General features: G+C 46.0%; 1 protein-coding gene across 1 annotated transcript; it reads left to right on the plus strand.

Annotated features, from left to right (window-relative positions):
- Nucleotides 1–787: 787 nt before the first annotated feature.
- numbl (NUMB like endocytic adaptor protein) lies at nucleotides 788–24889 on the plus strand. The gene is given in 11 exon segments (XM_080772296.1): nucleotides 788–911; nucleotides 3651–3801; nucleotides 7936–8010; nucleotides 8476–8493; nucleotides 8495–8530; nucleotides 8532–8552; nucleotides 11386–11526; nucleotides 14014–14236; nucleotides 14961–15233; nucleotides 19642–19833; nucleotides 22460–24889. Coding segments are annotated over 11 exon segments (2322 nt in total). The 5' UTR covers nucleotides 788–885; the 3' UTR covers nucleotides 23626–24889.
- Nucleotides 24890–25594: the final 705 nt, after the last annotated feature.

Here is a 25594-nt window from a genome sequence, read left to right on the forward strand (position 1 = left end):
CCAGCCCCCCCCCCCTCCACCCCCTTGTCCCCGAGCATATGAGGGCATGCCGTTACGGGGCATTAACCAGCCCCTCCCCCCATCTGCAATTGCAGTTAGCCCCTCCCGACCTTCACCCCAATGTTCCCCCGCCCCAGGAGGGTGCGAGATTCCGATGGCAAGTTCACAACATCTCTCTCTCTTTCTTTCTCTCTCTCTCTCTCTCCCCCCTCCTCCTAATTCCTCTCCAGTAATCCCTCGCGGGTTTGCAGGATTCCAGCTATAGCCCCAGCCCCCCCCCCCCCCCCCCCCCCCCCCCTGTGTGTGTGTGTGTGTGTGTGTGTGTGTGTATGTTTAGGCCTCAGCATTTAAACTGTTGGCACGGGCTGCGTGCCTGTTGCCTCCCATACCAGAGATGCGTAAAACCACTCAATGTGCATGCATGCGTGCGTTCGTGCGTGTACATGTGAGCCGCAAACCAGACGCATCTAAATACTTGGTACTTAATGCGTATCAGTGTTGAGTTGTATGAGTAACCGGCATGCAAGGACGCATCGGACGAGCTCGTTCACTTCCGATAAAAAACGAACTAACTGTCTTTCCCCGGTCGCACCTGTTAGCGGCGATTATGGGAAGTGATGTGTGAGCCTGTGTGTGTGTCACTGTGTGTGTGTGTGTGTGTGACTGTGTGTTTGTTTGTGTGTGTGTGTGTGTGTGTGTGTCAGGGCCTTTGTCCAGTATATAAACCCTGTACTGTGTGTGGAAGACCAGAGAGGGTATACTATACTACTATACAGAGGTCCAGGCTGTGACTGTGAGTGGGAAAGTGAACATTGCGATTAAACATTAGTGGGAACGTGTACTTTGTGACGGAAAGAAGAAAGAATCTTGAAAGAATCGGTCAGCATGACAAGGGGCGAGAGACCTCCACGGTAAGAGAGGGAAATGGGAATAGGAGGGGTATGCGCATGCATAAAGTGAGTGTCAAATCCAGTGGTAAAGTGAGTTTAACATTGTTGTTTAATGCAATCATATTGGACTTTTCTGTTTGGATGTATGGGCCGTCGAGGCCAGAAAGTAGTTTTTTTGCAACTCAGTAGGCGCTCCCGCATAACTTCCGGGTTTTGATGATGATGTCACACGCATACCCTCAATAATGGGTAAACTGGTCATGTAAACTTGATCTTCGTTCCTACTCTCACCTGGTCATGATGTGGGTACTACGGTCATGATGTGTGGGTCATGACCGAAAGGATAAGGTCGAAATTAGTTTTCCTTCGACGGGTGGCTGGCATCTCCCTTATAGGACCCGTGTGGAGCTCTCTGGTGGAGCTGTTGCCTCCGTGACCCGACTATACGGATGAGTGGTTGAAGATGGATGGAAGTAAACTTGCACCTGAAATTTGTATTCTGCATTTACAGTTAGACATGCATTTAGCAGACGCTCTTAGTCCAGAGCGACTTAGAGTATAAGCAAGAACAACACAAGGTATGCACATCAAATAGAAATAGTCAACTATAGTACTATATAGTAAACTAAGAAACCTACAATCCTTCCTTCCTTTTTTCGAAACCGGAATCACATGGCTCAATTAGAATAAATACCTATTCTAGGTCGAACATTCTGTGAAATGAGCAGTTAAATTAGTAAGCAAAAAAAAAAATATTCGTTTTAAATTCTGAGTTGCCCAACAGCAACGAGGAGATATATATAGAAGAATATGCGACGCAGTGCAGAAAGTGTGGAGAGAAATGAGGGTGAGAAATGGAAGCAGTATACCTGGAGTACTGGGCGTAAATGAACTCTCAGGATATCCCTACAAAGAGGGCAAAGTGACTGTGGGCGGTGATGAGGAAACGAAAACAGTAATTATCATTTTTAAGCAGGTCATGTTTTGTTAGTGTCACATTTCATTATGCAGCCTGCTGGAAAGCAGCATTGCTAATCAAGAAGCCCGGCTTAACTGAATGGCATAATTAAGCCGTAGAGAGGAGAGACGCGTGAAGTAGATTGGAGCATGTGTCTGTGTATGCAAATGCTTGTGTGTGTGTGTGTGTGTGTGTGTGTGTGTGTGTGTGTGTGTGTGTGTGTGTGTGTGTGTGTGTGTGTGTGTGTGTGTGTGTTGGTGTGTGTGTGTGTGTGTGTGTGTGTGTGTGTGTGTGTGTGTGTGTGTGTGGTCCTCTGTTACTTATTCTGCACAGCATATTGGCACTTTATTAACTTGCACAGTGGTATTTGATTTTATTGTTGAATACCGTTTCCTCTTTAGCTGAGATGGCCACTCAGCCATCGAGTTCCACCTGGGAATTAACAAACATGAGGGGCAAGTGCAATGTGGGTTATAGATTCAATATGTTTGGGAAGTGCAATAATGTGGAGTTCTATTGTTGGTTTGATTGAATGCCTAACAATTGCCTGTGATGTGTTTCAGTAAGGATTGGGCTGGACCATGTGAGGATAGCAGGGGGGATTAAGATGTGCTGTTGTGATTGATTATTTATGTTGTAGTGTGAAGGACTTTTTATATAACTTGTATAGTTAATGTAGTTCACAGAAACTTGTAACATTTGTATGGTTTAAGGTTATTTATTGATATGTATTTATTGTATGCTTAATGCTTATGTATATATTTATGGTATGTTCTCATTTGAAGACACCCTGTAAATGGGATAGTCCATTCTCATTATCTCCAGCTGGGTATAAAAGGCTGCCATTTTGCAGGTGAACTGAAGTCTGTGCTGGGAGTAGAGAGCTTCCTGCATTTATGCCAGTGGGTAGTGCGCCTTTTGGTGAATAAACATACCATTGGTTAACCTTTACCAATGCCTCTGTACTGTTTCTCCATCCCAGCCAACACGGTCATTCCTACAGTGTGTGTGTGACTGTGTGTGTGTGTTTTTGTGTCTGTGTGCAAATGTGTAGAAGTTGATCAGAGGATACTAGTGCGTAATATGCGCGTGTGCGTGAGCGTGCATGCACGTGCGACAGAAAATGTTATGTTACAATGGTTAGTACTTTTCATTGGTTCAATATTTCTTTGCTAGGCAGAAACCTCTTAATCTCCATTTTATAACGTTTTGTGTTCTATCCTAAAATTAATGAATTATTAATCACATACTACAACATCACACAAAAGCATGAAAAGTACCTCTAGATTCACAAGCTGGAAACCACAGCTTGTGTTTCCACACAAGCCTAAACCCCATGTTTTTTTTTGGTGCAATTGAGCTCAGAAACACACAAAAAAAGAAAAATTACAAAACTGCTGCACCACTCAGTTCACACGGGTGTGATTTTTTTAAATGTCACCAGACCTTTAAAGTGAAGCTGTCTGGTGTGATCCAGAAGTGCTTCCAGCGACGCGGGTGATGGTGAAGTTCTAGCATGTTTTATAAAGCCTTTGTTCCTTTGAAAGCTTTAAGATTCTCCTTTGCAGAATATCTGTCAGGAGACTTGACAGACGACGACACTAAAATCCAACAGTGCTCATCATTATCTCCTCAGGCTTGATTTATACTCATACCTTTAGAATTTTATACTTGTTCTCTGCTATACTTTCGGTGCACGGCAGATAGTTAACGGTATGCGCAAACGAGTGTAAATCAGGCACACCCGTCCTTTCTTCTCTGTTGCTCACCCAGTGTCCCCTCCTTCCCTCCTCTGTCCACAGCACCAGGGAGCACGAGACCCCGGAGATGAACAAGCTTCGTCAGAGCCTGCGGCGGAAGAAGCCAACCTACGTGCCCGAGGCCAGCAGACCCCACCAGTGGCAGGCCGACGAGGAGGCCGTGCGCAAGGGCAAATGTAACTTCCCCGTCAGGGTAAGACGCTATGACTAGTGGAACGTATAAAGACTGAGTTCACCCATTCAGACCTGAGACCATGCAGATTCTGCAAATGTCAAACTGAATCATAAAAAAAGTTTCTATGTCAGTGGTTCTCAAACTTTTTCATGTCAAGGAGCCCCAGAATGATTATGCCCCCCCCCAACAAAAAAATGTTTTTTTTAGTTTAAAAAGTTCACTGTGAAAGAATATATGTTTATTAAGTTTATGTTTATTTGCACACATTAAAAAAAAAAAAATCCAAAATGGCAGATCACAATTTGCACACATTTTTAGATTTTTCAAAAATGGCTAAAGTTTAAAAATAATGGTTAAAAGCTATAAGGGTAAAGCTAAGAGGGGAAAGGAACTGGTTGGAATAACGTGTTCCTTCCACGCGCTACGTCCAACCAGGGAACCCCCCCTGTCAGGTGTAAAGGAGCAACTTGGACACTCAGGCATGAAGGAAGCATGAGTTCAAGTCCGTTGCTCTCCCCTTGTCCCCTATATGGGGACTAGGTTGGTGGAGGGTGTGTAGAGCCCAGGATCACATTAGATGATTGACACATGGGTGAAAAATGGGTTACAAAATCGTGGGATAAAAAATATATTAAAAAAAGCTATAAGGTGACACAGATGCGGGATAAAGACTGAATTAATTCATACTTCACTCGAAATGTGATTATTTTCAGGATAAGAATGTGAGGTGTGCGCACCTCTAATGTTACTGACGCCGTGCAGGCACAATGCTTATTGGCTCCCTAACACTAAACTCTAAACTTAAACCGTAAGCCTAAACCCTGATCTCAAGGAGCTAATCATTAGGAAGCACCTTGCTGTCAACATAAGAATCTAACTAGTCGCTATTGAATTTTCATTCTAAGCATACGCCCCAGTCCGGCTTCCCTCCCCTGCACACGGGCCAATTGTGTTCGTATTTTCTATTTTTGTTTTGTGTGTGTGTGTGTGTGTGTGTGTGTGTGTGTGTGTGTGTGTGTGTGTGTGTGTGTGTGTGTGTGTGTGTTGTGCGTGAATGTGTTTGTGTGTGCGTGTGTGTGTAAATTAGAGTCACGTTTTACTGAGATTTTGTTTGAACTCAAGTTTAGTGCTAAAAAGGAGAATGACAACCAGAAAGGGAGTGGTTCAACTGAGTTTGTTACTGAATAAGTGGAACAAGACCAGAATAACTCAATATGGCACACGGCAGGAGGACCATTCTCAGTCGCAGGCAAAAAGGCTGCATTAGCATGAGGGAACACAATCATTTTCTGGTTTATTTTTTGATAGTATGCCTAGGTCCTGACTCCTGACAGATGCGTTCATATCCAGATTTATTGTAGATAAGGACATACCATTGTGGTTTGGTTCTTCCTTGGGGAAAAAAAAACTCACAGGCTTCCTTCCAAATAATATGACACAACAGGAATTGATCGGCCAACATTTTAAATAGTTTTATTTGTTCAGCGGATACACCCAAAAATAGAGAACTTTGGGCTGTAAATTATGTATAGTCGCAGGTTGTGGTTTTTTTGGGCTTGTTTCTAAAGGGTAGTTGCTTATTTGGACTTGTTTCCTAATGTTGTTTTAAACCAGTGCTTCTCAAACATTTTCATGTGAAGGAAAATGTCTTTGTCCGCAGAATATTTTATGCCAAGGATGCCCATACAAGATATGTGTTTATTGTGTTATTAAAATGTTTAAAATATATTTCACATTTTTCACCTTTTAAAAAAATATATATATATTTTGATCGATCCAGCAATTTTCAAATAGCCGATGTATGGTTTAAAGTGCTTCTTGGCCTTTTGGGGGCGTGTTTTCATACACCTGGTGGCTTATTTCTCTTGCACAATCTGGCAACGCTGGATGCAGTGGCTTTTTTGGGGTCATTTCTCCCGACATGCTGCATTGCCTTTTTTCTTTTTTCTTTTCTTTTTTGTAGCGGGACCAGCAGCCTTAATTGTTTTTGCTGATTACATCTGGATCACTTAGCGAGAGAGAGAGAGAGAGAGAGAGAGAGAGAGAGAGATGAGAGAGAGAGAGAGAGAGAGGAGAGAGAGAGAGAGAATGTGAAAGTGAGAGAGGAGGAGAGAGAGAGAATGTGAAAGTGAGAGAGGAGGGAGAGAGAGAGAAATGTGAAAGTGAGAGAGGAGGAGAGACAGAGGAGAGGAACAGTAGTAGAAGAGAAAGAGAACAAGTATATAGTAGGGATATGCTTCACAAAGTTAGCAGTGAAATGGCTCAAAATGGAAGACTCTCTCTTTCTCTCTCTCTCTCTCTCTTTTGTCAAGTACCCCCAAATTGATATGTACATACTATAGACCGGTTGCCCCGGCTGTAGAGCACTGAGTTGGTAACGATGGAAGTTGGAGATCCATGCCCCACACGGCTCTGCAATACCTGTTGTACCCGTGTCAGAGTATACCGTTCCACCCATCTGTCTGTGTCCCTTTTATGCCCATATATGGAGATTTATGTCCTTCTGTGTCTCTGTATTCCTCTATATGGAGTTCTGTGTCAGGCAATGCCCAAATATGGAGTGTTGTGATTTCAGAACAGACCAGCTCCATATATGGAGATTTAGGGCCTATGTCCAGAGCCCGGACAGAGGCCTTTTGTGGTGGTTCTGGACTGCCGTGGTGTCCGACTAACTCGATTTACGTGCTTTACAGACGTACACATTGTACAGACAGACATACTGTACAGAGACGTGGGCCATTTATAGATAAGATAGATTTGGCTACCAGAAAGCGAACACGGGTGAATGTAGCCTGAGATTTAGACTCTCGTAGAGGTATTTCTCCATTCTGACGTCTGCTCTCTAACGAGAGGTCTAAGTGATCATTACTCATGGTGTTTCAATGTTTGGCTCGCGGAACTATAATCGCTCTTAACATGTACATACACAAAATGTTCTGTTGCGCATTTACAATGGAGTGAAATCCAGATGGATGCCAGATTCCGAGACAGAGTGTATCAAAACACCGCACCGTAGACTTTCAAACGCAGGACGTAGGCCAAGCTGAGAAGTGGGGCAGCAACGTAAGCACCTTAGATTTTGTGTATGTACATGTTAAGAGCGATTAGGTCCGCGAGCCAAAACTTTTAACACCATGAGTAATGATTACTTAGACTCTTGTAGAGAGCAGACGTCAGAATTTAAAAATACCCCTACAAGAGTCTAAATCTTAGGCTAGGGTGAATATACAAGTGCTTTTGGATATAGACGCTTTAGAAATGCAGCACATTAATAATACCACCTGGGTCCAGAGAAAGAAAGAAACCTTCTATCTTTCCATTTCAGAACGGAAAGATAGACGGACTCTCAGGAACCTCCTCCGGCTATATTAGGCTAAGGGATGTCCCACTCGAGGAGCGGTGCGGTGCCTGTGATTCTGTCCCCGGGGCTTTCCGTTCAACATGCAGAGGATGTGAACCTGCAATAACGCCCTTCTCCCACCTGCTCTCTCTCTCTCTCTCTCTCTCTCTCTCTCTCTCTCTCTCTCTCTCTCCTCCCTTCCTCATACAGTAGTCAGTAGCCAAGTCATTGCTGGAAACAAAGGTGCCTTTCATTTCATGTCACTCACAGGAATTAGAGTTCTCGGTCGCCACGACTGATTTTCAGGCATTGCATGTTGAGGTTATTTTTAGAGCATTTGAAACGGTCAAACTATCAAATGTTCAGATTGATTTAGAGTATTTCTTCACCTGGTTGACAGTATGTGATTGGGTTTATTCTTTATGGAAACACAGTGCGTGTAAACCTTTTCAGCCAGGAGCTTTATTTTGCTTTAGTCCATCCATCTCACTGTTCAAGGTTATTTTTTCTGACAGTCTCTCTCTCTCTCTCTCTCTCTCTCTCTCTCTCTCTCTCTCTCCCTCTCTCTCTCTCTCCCCCTCCCCCCCTCTCTCTCTCTCCCTCTCCCTCCCCCCCTCTCTCTCTCTCTCTCTCCTCCTCTCCCTCTCTCCCTCCTCTCCCTCTCTCCCTCTCTCTCCCTATCTCTCCCCCCCCCCCCCCTCTCTCTCTCTCTCTCTCTCTCTCTCTCTCTCCCTCTCTCTCTCTCCCTCTCCCTCTCCTTCTCCTCCCTCTCTCCTCTCTCTCTCTCTCTCTCCCTCTCTCTCTCTCTCTAGTACCTAGGTTTGGTCGAGGTAGAGGAGTCACGAGGGATGCATGTATGTGAGGAGGCAGTGAAGAAGCTCAAAGTTGTGAGTATCTTTACGCACACGTGCGTACACACACACACACACACACACACACACACACACACACACACACCACACACACACACACACACACACAGCACACTCACAATCTTTTTTTCCTCTTTGTCTAAATGGATATGCCCATCATGTGTACTGTGTTATGAAACCAGTAAACAACATATTATTCCTCTCTCTGTCACTCTGTCACTCTGTCATTGTCTTCCTCTATTCCTCTGTCATCCAGTCAGAGTCACACATGCTGGTGTACACATGCAGGCTTAGAGTGCTGCCTAGTGCCCTCCTCTGGAGAAACTGTCCTAGTGCCAACCGCTCTCCTCTCCTCGTTCATTTAACTGTCAAAACGTATCACAACGTAATCTTATGGAACCATTTCAACACCCAAAACCCTCAACCCTCTTGGGAGTTTAAACTAATCTATATTTTCTGTCTGCTTGTCTCTGTGTCCAGAGTGGTAAGAAGACAGTCCAAAGCGGTGTTGTGGGTGTCAGCAGACGGACTCAGGGGTGGTGGATGAGAAAACAAAGGTATAAGTGTGCACGTAATGTCGAGTGTGTGTGTGTGTGTGTGTGTGTGTGTGTGTGTGTGTGTGTGTGTGTGTGTGTGTGTGCGCGTGCGTGCGTGTTCGTAGCGTGCGTGCATGCGTGTTCGTAGCGCTGCGTGCGTGCGCGCGGTGCGTGCGTGCGTAGTGCCTACGAGGTGTTACCAGACCTGTTGGGATGAAAAGGAGGCTGCTTGTATTACCAGCTCCATGCACGCTGTTAACTCCTTTAGTGCCACGTTTAAGGTCAAGCTTAGCCGCTTCCGTGCCACACTTTTTCAGCCGCAGAGCTCTCCCTGTAAAGAGCCACCAGCTGATTTGCTGGACCGGAAGTAACAACCAATCATTTCCGGAGCACAGCGGCAGCTGCTTTAGTTTTCGTCAGAAGCTACTGCTGTTACAGGGGATGTTTTTATTGAGCTCCTAAAAACATGGATGTTCTGTATGTATGATCACCTCAATCTGAGCTTCAATTCCGAGATAAACGCCACGTCGCTAAGATTAGTGTAGACGGAGGGAAAATATTCAATGATGTCACAACGTGGAAGCAAAGCGTTGCCAGGTGACGCCAAGACCGGTAAAAAATATTCTAGCGATGCTCTCTCCCTCTCTCCCTCTCCTGGCCTCTCCCTCTCCCTCTCCCCTCTCTCTCCTTCTCTCTCCTTCTCTATCTCTCTCTCTCTCTCTCTCTTGTGCATGCGTGCGTGAGAGAGAGAGGGGGTTCTTATGCCTTGCTGTCACACACACTATCTTTTCAGCTGGTTGAGTGGTCACATAAGACCTTCTAACGTCCCTGCCGATGTATCACACACACACACACACACACACACACACACACACACACACACACAGCCTATTCAAACGTATGCGAGAAACCTCCGTGCGACCTTTATAAAGCCTCGGTACGGGCAAACTATGACGCAACCTGTGTCACATGCGTCACACTGTGAGTCACCTTCTCTCTCTCTCTGGCTCTCTCTCTCTCTCTCTCTCTCTCTCTCTCTCTCACACACACACACACACACACACACACACACACACACACACACACACCACACAAACACACATTTCTTTACATGTAGGCCACTGTCCTGTCAATACGTATATAAGACCACAATGGAAACAAGCCCACAGGGGCTTTTCATATAACAACCTCTGCACTTTTTGCAAACTGTTAATAAAGTAATATTCAATCAATCTACTGTATGCATCCACGTTGCACGGATCAGATATGGAACCTGTAAACAATTGCCTTGAGCACGCACGCACTGTAGCACAGTCAATATACACAACTGTACACAAATGCCTTGAAACTTCACACAAAATGTGCACGCACGCACGCACAGCACGCACACTCTGTCCGTCTCTCCATTTGGCTGCTGGAAGCCTTCTCACCTCGGTACCAGCAGGCCCATTCACTAATTGGCCCACAATGAATAGGACTGTTATTCTTTCCCTCCTTTATCTCCACATCCCTCCCTTTCCTCTCCTCTCCTCCTCTTCTGTCCCCTCCTCCTCCTCTCCTCCATAGCACTGCCTTCTTCCTCTCCTTCCCCTCATCTCCCCTCCTTTTGTCTCAGCATCACAGGAGGAGAGGAAGTGTGTGTGAACCCTTCCTTTCTTCTCTCTCTCTCTCTTTCTCTCTCTCTCTCTCTCTCTCTCTCTCTGTCTCTCTCTCTCTCTCTCTCTCTCTCTCTCATTCTTGCTGTCATGAGGGTCATGAGGAGGGGGGAGGGGGTGAGTCAGGGGCCCCTTAATGTATGTGTACATTAAGGGGCCCCTGACTCACTTGAAAGAGGCCCCCCTTGCCCCCCCCGCTCAGTATCCATGCTGTGACTGAGACTGAATAAAGCCTTTTCTAGTGTGAAGTGGTGGAAACATCCTCAGCCTTGAAAAGAGTGTCATGTCATCATGTGATGTTCTTTGACTGGGTGGTGACGTGTGCAAACAGGAAGATGGCAGGCTGTAGTGGAGGGGTTGGACACTTAAACTCTGTGTGTCCCCAATTCTGTTCGGTTAACCCATTTCGACCTGAGGACGATTCTACAAATGTCTTCTAAATCCTAACAGTTTTCTGAAAAAAAAAACTATGTTTCTATGTCAGTATTTTTAGACATGCAGACTAATATCTCTGTGACTAGCTTGGCATGGCCAGACTAATATCACTGCCCAGGGCTTTTTATTTCCTGTGGCAGATGTGTCTGTTTCCAGGCTCATTTGTGACAGCTCTGCTTGCAGATTCATTCCTAATTCTCCGCCGTAATCTGAAGACGCCCCTCCTCTACCTTAGCCAGTAGCACTTGATCTATCTTTTTCATGTCAAGGACCCCCCAAATTAGTCTGCGCCCACGGACCCCCATTTGAAAGGATACACCACTAGGGACCCCTATAAGAGAGGATTATTTTACGGCTCTAACAGTGATTTTTCAACCATTTTCATTTCAAGGACCCCCCAGTTTGACACGCATTAGTCCATTCAATGGCATTTCTGTCTCGGACCCCAATTTATATTGTAAAATCACTGTTAATGTAACTGTACAAATGGAACCAAATGGGCCCCACTTTGAGAACCAATGTCCTATAGTTTGTATAGTTTCAATGTACAGATGTTTTATTTTTATATTATACTTTTTAGACGGTTTAGGTTTAGGTTCTTGATTTACTATCTCTAATTCTCTATGCATTTGATGTGCTTTATGTGTTTACCTTGTTTCCTATAAGTCACTCTAGACCAGAGCATCTGATAAATGCCTAAATTGTAAATTGATTCACTCTGACCTCTCTCTCTCTCTCTCTCTCTCTCTCTCTCTCTCTCTCAGGACCTCATAGTGGACCAGACCATAGAGAAGGTGTCGTTCTGCGCTCCGGACAGGAACTACGACAAGGCCTTCTCCTACATCTGCCGAGACGGAACCACCAGACGGTGGATCTGCCACTGCTTCATGGCCCTCAAAGACTCGGTGAGACGCTCCATACAGCCAGGGTCACACCAGAAAATGACTGTATGAAACATTATCTCCATAATATATATGTATTTATTTCTTTATGGTTTTGTACATTAACGCCCTACTTATACTGCAGCGTCACGCAGATCTACAAGCTTGAAACACAACGTGAGCTTGAGCTTTGAGCTTGTAGATCTACTACTTTTTCTACTTTTGCTACCCTGAAAAGTAACAGTTTCCACCCGACCGACAGAGACGATATTGCCGCTGTTGGGCAGAAACCTCACACATGCACATACAGTTCCAAAACGGTGACTTTCCAGGTTACTGTGTGCCAATAGCTCTAATCAATATAGTTATTATCCAACCTGTCAGTGTGTGCCAATGGTTCTAATCAATGTAGTTGCACACAAGCTCTTGTTCATAGACTACTTTTCTTTGGTTTAATATTCATAAAACCTACAGACACACTTATTACCACTTTTGCATTGTCTTGACGCATTGGTGAGCTTGTAGATTGGCTATTTTCGCAAAGTTTTGTGCCACACTGTCACAGGATGAAGTACTAATGAACACATCTGAAATATGGGGAGACAAGGTTTCCACCCAACAGCGACGGACATGACTCTTGAGCAAGCAGGAAGGAGAGACTAGAACCAACAACCCCACTGTGTCATCTGCTCTTCGACTGGCGTTAGACTGCTTGGATTATTAATCTGAACGGAACACCACAGTCGTGTGGGATTAGAGGAGGGGATTAGAGAGAGAGAGAGCAGCCTGAGTGGTTACGTACAGTACAATCTCTATGCAGCTCTGTCCCTTCTGCCTCGGTTTCAGATACCTGTAAGGTCAGCTCAACCTAATAGCCCCCGACTTCTGGCTACCCAGTACACAGAACTCCAGTTCCAACGTTACCCTTCCAAGTGTGAAACGAGCGTTTAATTTCACGCCAAGGACCCCCAAATTGACATGAATGTGGCCAGGGACCCCCAGAAGACGAGTATTTGTATTATAAAATACGTTTGAAATTATTCAAGAATTCTCAAAGAATTGCAGACGTACAAGCTCACAGCACGTCACGAAAGTGACGCACTGTGACGGTGTTGGTGGAATTAGTTGCACTCGCTGACACAGGGGCATAACCTATGATTGGCGTTTGACAAAAGGGGATTTAGAAGCCGATAATTTGCGGCTGCATCCGACCTGTGTTTGAAGAGCTTAGATAATGCATAGGCTTAGCTCCAAATGATGACCTGCTTATTATTCTGCAAGGTTGAATTGTGAGACGGGCCGACATGCACAACTCTGCAACAGTCTAAAAGCATCATTGTTGCATCATTGTTGTAATTACAAAACTGGACACGCAGGGCCCTATTTTCGTCAGTGCCTTTACCACTCATGCCTAAACTTCTTTGCCTTTTTTAGGCTACTATTCAGAAAAACATCTTAAAATTGTTCAACTAGCTTACTAGGCTACTATTTAGAAAATGTTCAACTAGCTTACTAGCAGCTCTACATCGACATGTTGACCAGAACATGAATCATGTTTTTTTAATGCTAGTGATTGTAGGGCTGGATCCCGCAGTGTATAGCCAAAATTGAAGGCATCATTCAAAATGCTTTGGAGCATCTAACTGTTCCATTAAAACACTGGTACACACTGTCAGATTAAATCAGTTCAATGAACCACCCCTGCAAAAGTAGTGAATAGGCTGCTCTAGCATCACAATTTTCATCACATTTTAACAACTTTATGCATTTTTATATGTAAAACTCACAGCGCTCTACTTTGTGTGGCGCTGTAAGCTTGTGCCTCTGAAAAAATGGCATAGATGTTCTGTTCTGGGGATCCACTGGCACAAAATATCTTGAGATAGGGGTCCTCTGCCAAATATATATATATATATATCACTTTGGGGGGGGTAAATGTTTTTTTAAAGTAAATTTTATCCCATGATTTTGCAACCCATTTTTTCACCCAGTGTCAATTATCTAATGTAATCCTCGGCTCTACACTCCCTCCACCAACCTGGGGAGAGCAACAGACTGACCTCATGCAAGAGCAACCTAGCCGCTTCTTTTCACCTGACAGGGGGTAGTTTCCCCGGTTGGACTTATAGCGCGTGGAAGGAACACGTATAGCGCGTGGAAGGAACACGTTATTCCATCCAGTTCCTTTCCGCTTTGGGGGGGTCCTTGACTTGAAAAAGTTCCTGAACCTACTGTGTTTTTGTGGGTACCACCAGGGGGAGTGTCTGAGCCATGCGGTGGGTTTATGAACCTATACTGTGTTTTTGTGGGTAGCACCAGGGGGAGCGTCTGAGCCATGCGGTGGGTTTATGAACCTATACTGTGTTTTTGTGGGTACCACCAGGGGGAGTGTCTGAGCCATGCGGTGGGTTTATGAACCTATACTGTGTTTTTGTGGGTAGCACCAGGGGGAGCGTCTGAGCCATGCGGTGGGTTTATGAACCTATACTGTGTTTTTGTGGGTACCACCAGGGGGAGCGTCTGAGCCATGCGGTGGGCTGTGCCTTCGCCGCCTGCCTGGAAAGGAAGCAGCGCAGGGAGAAGGAATGTGGCGTGACGGCCTCCTTCGACGCCAGCCGCACCTCCTTCGTCCGCGAGGGCTCCTTCCGCATCACCGCCTCCTCCTCCTCCGGCCAGCAGGGCGGCAGCAGCGGGGAGCGAGACAACATCTTGCACCTGCAGGAGAAAAAGAAAGGTAAGAAGACACCATAGAGTCAGACATATAAAGGTAGACGCCTCTTCCGGCTCTGGGGCATGTCAAAATTGAAGGCACAATTTTCCCAAGATTCCTTGTGAAGCATGTGTGTAATGGAAGTCCAGTAGTCAGTTGAGTGACAGCGAGAGACTTGGAGGAGTCGCATGAGTGACGTCACTTTGAGCAGCAACGCAGCGTGCCTTCAGAGCTTCCCTATATGGAACTACTGCTTGACTTCCTGCCTTCAATGGAGACATGTCGCTCCAATGAACTGCAGCGGCCAGAGAGGCATCTAACAAACACAAACACTATATAGCAATGATTACTATCACAAGTGATTTAACCTAATTCGAAATAAATAAAGATAAAACAACATTTTCCGCTCAACTTTAATGTACAGTATATGAAGTACTGTACTTTGTTTTTGATTATTATTGCAACACATACATTAACCACTTCAGCCCTGTATACAAACTCACAATGCATACTTTTTCTTAACGGACCAGGCACCTAGCAGGCACATAAGTGGCCTGGCAGTGCTTTGCGGGTTCGAGTCCTGTTCCCAACGATCTTTGCTGCATGTCCCTCCCTGTCTCTCTCCCGGTTTCCTGTCTATCTACACTGTAATCTAGGTTATAAATAAAGGCCCCCAAAATATATATTTTTTAAAAAGTAAAAAATATTGTGAATACCTTTTCACACCACTGCTCTCTGTCCCGTCCAGACCTGGCCTGTGACGTCATCCCTGCCCTGCCGCCCGGCTCCGCCTCTCCTCCCGAGGGGGCGGCGTCCCCTGGGGAGCGCCCGGAACCCGGCGGGCCCCATGCCATCCCCCGGCGCCACGCCCCCATCGAGCAGCTGGTGCGCCAGGGCTCGTTCCGCGGCTTCCCGGCACTGAGCGGAAAGAACTCGCCCTTCAAGAGGCAGCTGTCGCTGCGCCTCAACGACCTGCCATCCACGCTGCAGCGCAAGACCGACTACACGGCCAGCAACCCTGGTGAGTGAGTGTGTCTGTGACCGACTACCAGGCTAATAACCCTGGTGAGTGAGTGTGTCTGTGACCGACTACCAGGCTAATAACCCTGGTGAGTGAGTGTGTCTGTGACCGACTACCAGGCTAATAACCCTGGTGAGTGAGTGTGTCTGTGACCGACTACCAGGCCAGCAACCCTGGTGAGTGAGTGTGTCTGTGACCGACTACCAGGCCAGCAACCCTGGTGAGTGAGTGTGTCTGTGACCGACTACCAGGCTAATAACCCTGGTGAGTGAGTGTGTCTGTGACCGACTTCTTAAGTGACCAAAATATTTGTATCCATTATGCATGATTTCTGGATATTTCTTAAAGATGGAGGTCCACAATTTTTGTATTTTTCCAGTTTTTCATGTGTCTATGAGGTGACAGTACTTCATTAGACACCATGGAGTTGTTTTTATGTGCAATGGTGTATTCACTTTGTATTTAGGGTTTCTTCCTGGAGGCTGAACCCTTGACAGTCAAACGGGCCAATGAAGTAAACATTAATATAGTGACACCACACTATCAGCCCCTCCCCTAACCCCTCCCCCTTTATCATACAACTACAGCTGTGGGTGCGGCTTCAGTTCAGGTGGATCACCACCCATCACCACCCACCAGGCAAACCAGGCATACTTAATGAACTGGTGGGCGTGTCAACATAAAAGCATGATTTTAACAAATACTGTACACTTTTTGGAAAAAGTTCTTCCCTCTTATATTGTAATAATACCTGAAAAAAATGATGGCACTCCATCTTTAAGACCAGGTGTTCGAATGCATTATCCGCAGTGACCGTTATCCTCGATGCCGTGCAAAACTGCAAATGGTCTTTGTTATGAGATGTTAGTTATGGCTCTTCTTCAACAATTAGATTATCGCAATCAGCTGCTTTCCCAAATTGTTGCATTTTGAGATGAGACCAGATTCAAACTCAAGCATACCAAACTGCTCATATTCCCATTGCTCTACTATTACATCAACATTGTTATGATGTGAATTTCAAACAAATGCTTGGACCCAACTGTCTACAGTCGACTACAGTGTGCATACTAATGTCCTTGCTAGCGCCTTGAATGCCTTTGTGCAGCAATGTCTTTTTACACATTCCGTAGCCCTTGGATGCGTTTCACGTTTGCAAATGTTATGCATATCACAAACTATTTCTGGAATCATATCGTCTCTGCCGGGTGTAAACCTCATTATCTCCAAAGCTGTTACTTTCCAGGATTCAAATTCGAAAGCTTTGCGCTGCGTTTCCAGCTTGCAGATCTGCTACTTTTGTGCTTTTGTGTGTGTGGCGTAGTATCATGATCAAGTAAGGGAGCGTTCATTTACGAATAAAAACCCATAAAAAGTTAGAATATGGAGCTAAGAGGTTTCAGCCCGACAGGGACGAAAAGGCGGTTGTTGAGTGTTCTCAACAAAGTGTCAGAGTTTCAGTGTCGATGGCAGAGGCCATGTGACTCTGAGAGGATGCAGGTTGAGAGCTTTAATTTATTGGATAATTGATAGTCTCAACACGCACGCACGCACGCACGCACGCACACACACACACACACACACACACACACACACACACACACACACACACACACACACACACACACACACACACAAACTCCAGATGCCGGCACAGATGCCATATGTGCCCACTCACAGGATGACTACTTTAAGCCCACTGCTGTACAGAGTGGAAAATAAGAGGCTGTCGTCGGGCAGGAACCTCGTATCGCCATGTTTAAAATCTTTGTTTTAGAGTTTCTCCCCGGAAATGGATGTCCTATACGTCGCACAAGAGTAGTGAAAACAGCCGATCTACAAGCTCACACCGCCTCGCGAATACCGTTGCTGTCGGGCTACTTCATAAGACTACTGCGTCGGACAAAAACATGAAAAGTAGCAGATCCACAAGCTGGAAGCTTGTAGGTCGGTAGCAAGCCCCGGACACAGAGAGGAAGCATGGAAGCTTGTAGGTCGGTAGCAAGCCCTGGAGGAAGCATGGAAGCCAAATGGACATGCTGGCCGATCGTAGGTCTAGGTACTGCAGCTCGAGCGGCTCTGGGCCTGAAACATGAACGCGTCGTGAGCCGATACTCAACAGTGTGACTTGTGACAGCGGCCCCTGGTTGTTCCCCCCATGCTCCCTGCACTGCAGTGGCCCCTGGTGCCCCCCATGCTCCCTGCACTGCAGTGGCCCCTGGTTGTTCCCCCCATGCTCCCTGCACTGCAGTGGCGCCTGGTTCCCCCCATGCTCCCTGCACTGCAGTGGCCCCTGGTTGTTCCCCCCATGCTCCCTGCGCTGCAGTGGCGCCTGGTTCCCCCCATGCTCCCTGCACTGCAGTGGCCCCTGGTTCCCCCCATGCTCCCTGCACTGCAGTGGCCCCTGGTGCCCCCCATGCTCCCTGCGCTGCAGTGGCGCCTGGTTCCCCCCATGCTCCCTGCACTGCAGTGGCCCCTGGTGCCCCCCATGCTCCCTGTGCCCCCCATGCTCCCTACACTGCAGTGGCCCCTGGTTGTTCCCCCCATGCTCCCTGCACTGCAGCAGCCCCTGGTTGTTCCCCCCATGCTCCCTGCACTGCAGTGCCCCCTGGTGCCCCCCATGCTCCCTGCACTGCAGTGCCCCCTGGTTGTTCCCCCCATGCTCCCTACACTGCAGTCCCCCACATGCTCCCTACACTGCAGTGGCCCCTGGTCCCCCCCATGCTCTCTGCACTGCAGTGGCCCCTGGTTGTTCCCCCCATGCTCTCTGCACTGCAGTGGCCCCTGGTTGTTCCCCCCATGCTCCCTGCGCTGCAGTGGCCCCTGGTTGTTCCCCCCATGCTCCCTGCGCTGCAGTGGCCCCTGGTTGTTCCCCCCATGCTCCCTGCACTGCAGTGGCCCCTGGTTGTTCCCCCCATGCTCCCTGCACTGCAGTGGCCCCTGGTTGTTCCCCCCATGCTCCCTGCACTGCAGCAGCCCCTGGTTGTTCCCCCCATGCTCCCTGCACTGCAGTGGCCCCTGGTTCCCCCCATGCTCCCTGCATTGCAGTGGCCCCTGGTTGTTCCCCCCATGCTCCCTGCACTGCAGTGGCCCATGGTTCCCCCCATGCTCCCTGCACTGCAGTGGCCCCTGGTTGTTCCCCCTATGCTAATCACACTGACAGAGGTTAGAGAGGGAGAAAGGGGAAGAAAGTAAAGGAAAAGAGAAATAAAGAAAGAAAGACATGAAGGCTGTTATACAGTCTCACAGAAAGTGAGTGGAAGAAGTGCTTTTTTGTTTAACTTAAAGTAATAGTAGCAATACCGTAAATCTGTTTTCAAAATGTTACTTGAGTAAAAGTGAATGAGTGAATAGTATAGCTTCCCCTAGTGACAGAAAGATGAATGGGTGTTAACTACTGTGTCTTCTTCACAATGCACTGCCTCTGTCTGTTGTGACCTCATTGTGTGGAGTGTCTATTTATATCTGCGGAAAGGATGTGGAACAGTGTTGCCAAGTCTGCTTATTATAAGCCACTTTGAGCTTGAATTCCTGTAAAATTGCGGGTTGAAAATCGCCTATTTTCAACAAATATGGAAAAAATATGGAATGTTTTTGAAATATTCGACTGACATACCTAGAGCATAGACAGTATTTTGGGCTTGTTTTCATAGACCTGGGTTGCTTGTTTCTTTCCCCAAATCTGGCAACGCTGTTATGGAAGTATGGGGCTGTAAGCCAGTTCCAAGCCAGAGAAGCCGAGAGCAGAGAATGGGGACATCCTGCCTTCAAATCCACTGCAGGCCCCATCAGTCTGACAGACATATTGGGGCTGAGTCAGAAGAAGGGTTTTTGTTTAGCATGCTGCTGGATTATATCATCTCTATACATAACACTGCACATGCTTACAGAGGGTAAGCATGTGCATGCATAAAGTGAGTGGCAAAGTGAGTTTAACGTTGTTTAATGCAATCAGATATTCTGTTTGGACTTTCTGGTCTTGACAGCCCATACATTGTATGGGCTGTCAAGACCAGAAAGTAGCTTTTTGCCACTCAGGATGCATTCCTGCATAACTTCCGGGTATGATGATGAGGTCACGCGCATACCCTCTATATTGAAGTCTTTTTGCTCACATAAGATTGCTGTCGAGGTTTATTTCAACTATTATTATTATTATTATTAATATTTTGAGGGCATGGGTAAACGCTTTAATTAATTCAGATTAATTATGACCGAACCACGGCTCCACTTATTCTTTTCAACCCGTTTTTAGGAGGATATCCTTATGAACACAATGCCATGTTTGTTTCCCAGATCCTTGCTGGTTTCCTGCATGCTTTATAGATGAATAGATGACTTATAGATGTCTCTCTCTCCCTCTCTCCCCCCCCCCTCTCTCCCTCTACCTCCCTCTATTTTCTTCTAGTGTGTCTAGAGATGGACATGGGGGTGCCACTAGACGAGGCGGACAGCAGCATCAATGCCCTGTGCAGTCAGATCAACACCTCCTTCACTAAGCCGCCGGACGAGTTCTTCTCCAACCCTCCGTCCTCTGCCAACGGCGGCCCGGCCTGCGCTGTGCCCACCATCCTGCCACCCCCGCCCGCTCCACTGCAAGGTGACAACCAGCAGGAACCTGTTCTGCTCTACACTGCTGACTGTCGGACAGAAAACCTCTTATCTCCATATTTTTACTTTTTGTGTTTTTCTAGCCCCTCCAACATTTGGCTTTCGAACATTATACAACACACAAAAGCATCAAAAGTAGAACGTCTACAAGCTTGATATGCGGCACGAAGTGACACCTTTTAACCCATTCTGACCTGAGATCAGATTCATACGAGGTTTCCACTGGACACACACTGGTCTGATGAACCCATTCAGACCTGAGATCAGATTTAAAAAAATGTCAGTCGTTCTTCGATTTTTCAAAAATAGCAGACCTACAAGCTCGTATCGCGCCACTCGGTGGCGCGATATGAGCTTGTAGATCTGCTATTTTTCAATAGGTAAAGCATAACATGATGCTAACACCAAAATGGGTGCCCGGTCAGAATGGGTTAAGCTTCTACTTTTGCTGAAAATAAATCCTGAAAATTATAACAGTTTTGGACAATTGGTTTTCCAATTGACAGAGACGATATGTCATACTGTATTAGCACAGTTCGTACGACAGGCGCAGATTCATCGTGCCATTCTGGGCGGGAACCCCTTTTGGTGTCTTACCCCCTCAGGCCGGGAACCCATATTTGGGTTCTGTACAGTATGTACAGTATTAAAAAATTACAAGAAGTTGATGCTGCTATATAAATATTTGAAGTTTTTCAGAAAGCTTAGGTCAGGCTTTAGAAGGCGTTTTTAGAATCGGCCTTAGGCCTAAAATAATGGGTTAAAAAAAATTAAACGAAAATACACAAAATACACATAATAATGATTTAAACATAAGAATTAATGCAACACAATAACGCATTTTGAACAAGCTGAAATTTTATGTTACAACTAGTCTAGCCTCCTAAAAATTTAAACATGAACAAGCAAGAAGCATCTAACTTTAGAAATGTTCCTTAGATGATCTGGGTTTTGCTCACACATTTCAGGAAAAGGAAAAAGATATGTTTAGTTTAGTTTATTTTATTTAGGATCCCCATTAGCTGTTACACCTGGCAACAGCTATTCTTCCTGGGGTCCTCACAGAATAATATACGTAGTACAACAAAATGTTTTTAAATAAAAACAACGTTACAGATATAAAAAAAAAATACATTACAGCATACAGAAAGTCATTGCCCTGTACATGACTGTATTCTTCATTGCATCAGTTCTTGGCTTAGGCACTGTAAATCGACCCATTGCAACATGTCTGGTATTATGTCTGTGTCTATCACTGGTATAATGAATATTTTTATATACCGGTAAGCATTTTGTTTTTTTATTTGAACAAATGTTCCTAAAAAATCCAGCCAGACTAGCAGCTAATCTCTGCTCCATTTAACAGTGTACTAGATCTAGTATTGCAGTTCAGGGCAAGGCGAGCTACCTTGTTCTGGGCTATTTGTAATTATGCAGGTCCTTTTTAGCTGCATTGGACCACACAACTGGACAATAGTCAAGGTGGGATATCACTAGTGCTTGGATGACCTGGACAGCAGATGTTGGAGTTAAAAACTCAGCACATCTCCTAATCATGGACAAACCCCCTCCCATTTTCTTAGTTATGTTTTCAATATGAGTAGACCATGTTAGACTGTCTAATGTAACCCCAAGTAGTTTTGTTTCATCTGCCTGCTCAATTGCTAAATCGCTCAGATTCAATTTGGGTTTTGATTTGAGCATACAGTATGCTGTGATCCAAATACAATGGATTTAGTCTTTGAGATGTCCATCCTATTGTTCACCACCCACTCTGATATGTTCTGTAGTTCCTTGTTGAGAGCTACAGACAGATCTTCCACATTCGTAGCAGACATATTCAAAGTAGTGTCGTCAGAATACATGGCTACATTGGCCCTGTCTAAGACCAGTGGCATGTCATTTGTAAATATAGTGAACAACAAAGGACCTAAGCAACTTCCTTGTGGAATTCCACAGTGAATATGTTTAGCGTCTGAGAGACTCCCATTATAGTATACTCTCTGCTGGATAAATAGTTTTTTATCCACCTTAGTGCAGATAACCATTCATAACATGAAAGTTTGTCAAGCAATAGATTGTGATCAATAATGTCGAATGCGGCACTAAAATCTAACAATACAGACCCCACTAGTCTCTTAGAATCCACATTCATTAGATAGTCATCTATTAACTGTGTCAGTGCTGTACAAGTAGAAATTCAGTATTCAATACATTCTCAGAGAAATATGATTACATTTATTTGGATTGGATTCGATTGGATCCAATATAGTTATAATTTAGTCTAAATTTTGTTCTTGTTATATTTTGCATTGGTTAAATATTTAGAAAAGTCACTTTGCAATGATATACTGAGACACATTAACCCATTAAAACCGGTAAAACACTTATAATACATTTTAATTTCTAAAACACAAATCTTCTCTGCTGGGGAGGTCCCTCAGATGAGGACGTCCGCAGGCAAATACACATCAATTTGGGGGTCCTTGGCACGAAAAAGTGTACAGTAGAAGGCATTCAGGCCTCAGGTCGTAATGGGTTGATCAGAATCCTATTCCATCCCAGTATTTACTGATGTGTTTAATCTCTTCATTGCCTTTCCTTCTGGCTTCCAGTCTCCTGGGTCCAGACGGAGGCGGTCCCTGTCCAGTCTCCTCCCCTGGGGGTCGCTGTGGCGACGCACAGGCAGAGCGGACACAGGCGGACGCCGTCGGAGGCGGAGCGCTGGCTGGAGGAGGTGGCCGTGGCGGTCAGGGCCCAGCAGCAGACACCGCCCCCTGGCCATCCCGCCATCATCCCCAACATCCCCGGCCCGCCCACCATCATGTCTCTCCAGGCCCCCGTGTCCACTGTCGCCATGTCCCTCGCTTCCATGTCCAACCCTCTGCTGTCGGGACCCTCCTGCACCGTCGCCAGCCAGCCCGCCATGTCCCTCCCGCCCCCTATGGCACTGTCGTCGGTTCCGCTCATCCCGGGCCCTCCGATGTCGGGTCCCCCGATGTCCCTCCCCTCCATGTCCATCCCCACCATGTCTGGACCGAGCATGTCCGGGGCCCCTATGATGCAGGCCTCCATGCCGGGGCTCCCCGGCTCCCTCCCCAGCTTCCCCTTGGGCTTTGACGGCACGTCGGCCCCGGTGGGGATGTTCGCCGGCCAGCCGGCGCAGCCATCCTTCGTCCCCATGCAGACCTACATGCCGGGCCTGGCCAGCAGCATGACCTATCCCAACAGCAGCATGACATACCCCAACAGCAGCATGACCTACCCCAATGCCGGCGTGGTGCCCGTGGTGGGCATCACGCCCTCGCAGATGGTGGCCAACGTCTTCTGCACCGCCGCCGGTTCTTCCTCCGGCGTGGGCGGCGGTAGCGCCGGAGGAACAGGAGCCATTAAAGTGGGCGTGGCGCTCGGAGGCGCCGGGCAGCACCATTCTTTCCCCGGTGCGATCAGCCACACCGGAGGCTTCCATTCCCCTCCGTTCTCCTCCACCCAGCCACTGTCGGCGGCCGTTAACGGCCTGCCGCCGCTCGGCAGCGCTCTGTCCTCTGCGACCGCCATGGCCCTCCAGAACGGGACCTCCACCAACAATGCCGGGAACAGTAGCAGCAGCTGGCCACCAGAGGGCAGTCAGCTGACGGCGCCGGCTGCGAGCCAGTCACACGATGTCGACCGTTTCGAGGCCAAGTGGGCTGCACTGGAAACCAAGCCAGCCTCTCAGCAGCCTGCGGCGGCCAACCCCTTTTCCAATGACCTGCAAAAGACATTCGAGATCGAGCTCTAAAGCTGGAGTTTAGTCTCGTTTAGCCCTATACCACTAGCCCTGGAGTTAGCCTGTGATAGCCAGGTGCTAACCTCCGGCAGCTACACATAGACTGGGAAGGTAGGTCCTGGAACTAGCCTAGCATCCGAACCATGATAGCCTAGCAACTTGCTAACAGCTCCAGAAAGGAGTTTGGATGGTCTAATCAAGTGTATTGCTTTCTTTAGTTTGTACTCCAGCGAGAGCGAGGAAGGGCGTTGGGAAGTTGCTGGGCCGTATCTGAAATATGGAGGCTGGATTTCCTAGCTCACTATAGACCCAAACCGGATTGGACCGACCCTTCCAGCCTTCCCTCTCAACCCACTTATTGCTCTTGCTTCTTCCAGTCCGGATGTATTCCACCCGTTCCTGTGTTTATATGCATCCTGAAAACAGCAGGGGTCCAAGTTGCAGTTTCTTTATTTCTTGTTTTCTTAATGGGAGCTCCACTAGAAGCATTCCAGTCCATGAGGTGTTTCTGGAGTTTGTTTTGATTTATTTGTGGAGATATTTATGTCCACGCAGAGATTGATTGGTTGAGATTGCCATTGCTATTAGCCAAGCACAGTGAAGAGGGTTTTCATGCCCCAGGAAGGAAGCCAATGACGTGAGACACCCCAACAAAGAGGAGACTCACTGACCAATAATCGAGGAGATTGAAAGAAAGGCCAAAAGGATGTGTTTATTACTTTATTTATTGGTTTTAATTTCTTTCTTTTAACAAGTTATACAGTATATTATATATATATCACTCATTCTTGAGATGAGGGACAAAAGTGGAAAAAACATGTCCCACACATAAGAGCCTTATTTTATGTAAAAAATAAATTAATTCATAAAAATAAAAGCACTTGCAAAGTTAAGTGTAATACAGTTGTGTATTATTATGCCCTTAATTTCATTATAATTGTTTTCATATTCCATCTGAATTAGTTAAAAGCAGGCCCTGTACCCAAAAAGGCCTGTATTTAGCCTGTCCCCAGCAAGTGGCCACAATTTCAAACTGCCAAAAAAGTGTCTAATACTGTCACAATCACATAAATATACATACTAAATTAAAGTAGATTGTCAACAACATAGCAAATAATATACACAGTTAATTTTAATTTATATTTTCTATTAAATATCTCATATCAAATGTTCGTCCCACGTCTCCGTCAACTCCGTCAGGTTTTTTTAAAAGTCTTAAATTAATCAGAAAATATTGTCGACAGATTTAGCCTGAAGACTCCTTTTCCAAGTCCCATTTATATTTGTTGCAACAGTGGAGTACCTGGTCTGACAAGCATTCAATTGTTTGATATTTTAAACAAACAATGTTGATAACAATGTGGTCACAGCTTTTACATGTCAACTCCGTCTGCACATTTTTATGATCTTTGTTAAGAATTCCAAAATAATGTTTATTATTTTAGTTTAGGGGTTAGGTTTAGCTAACAAAATTAAGCAAAAACAAAATGGCTACATTGTACTAAAGAGGGTTAAGATGAAAACAAATGCCATTTTGTCAACTCCGTCAGACGTCAACTCCGTCAGATTTTGTGTCTGACGGAGTTGACGTGTATCTGACGGAGTTGACAAAAGTGTTCCTAAAACAATAAAATTATTGTTTTTGAATAATGGGCAGTATTCTAATTTGGCACACAGTTAGAGCATGCCTTAAGGAACATTTTTGGCTATGGGGCCATCACAGATTTGTCTCGTGGTGACCATGGCAGCCATATTACAAAAGAGCCGCCACCTGATGTTATTTTACAATAACTCAAGTTCTACACCACCTAGGATCTTGATTCTGGTGACTAAGACCTCATTTTCAAGGATGAGGGATACAGTGGTACAATTTAGACTTTCCCTGTGACCATGGCAGCCATTTTTCAAAATGGCCGCCACCTGCTGTTATTTTACAATAACTCAAGTTCTACACCACCTAGGATCTTGATTCTGGTGTCTA

This window comes from Protomyctophum bolini (assembly GCF_963924005.1).
Source record: "Protomyctophum bolini genome assembly, chromosome: 9".
NCBI lineage: Eukaryota > Metazoa > Chordata > Actinopteri > Myctophiformes > Myctophidae > Protomyctophum > Protomyctophum bolini.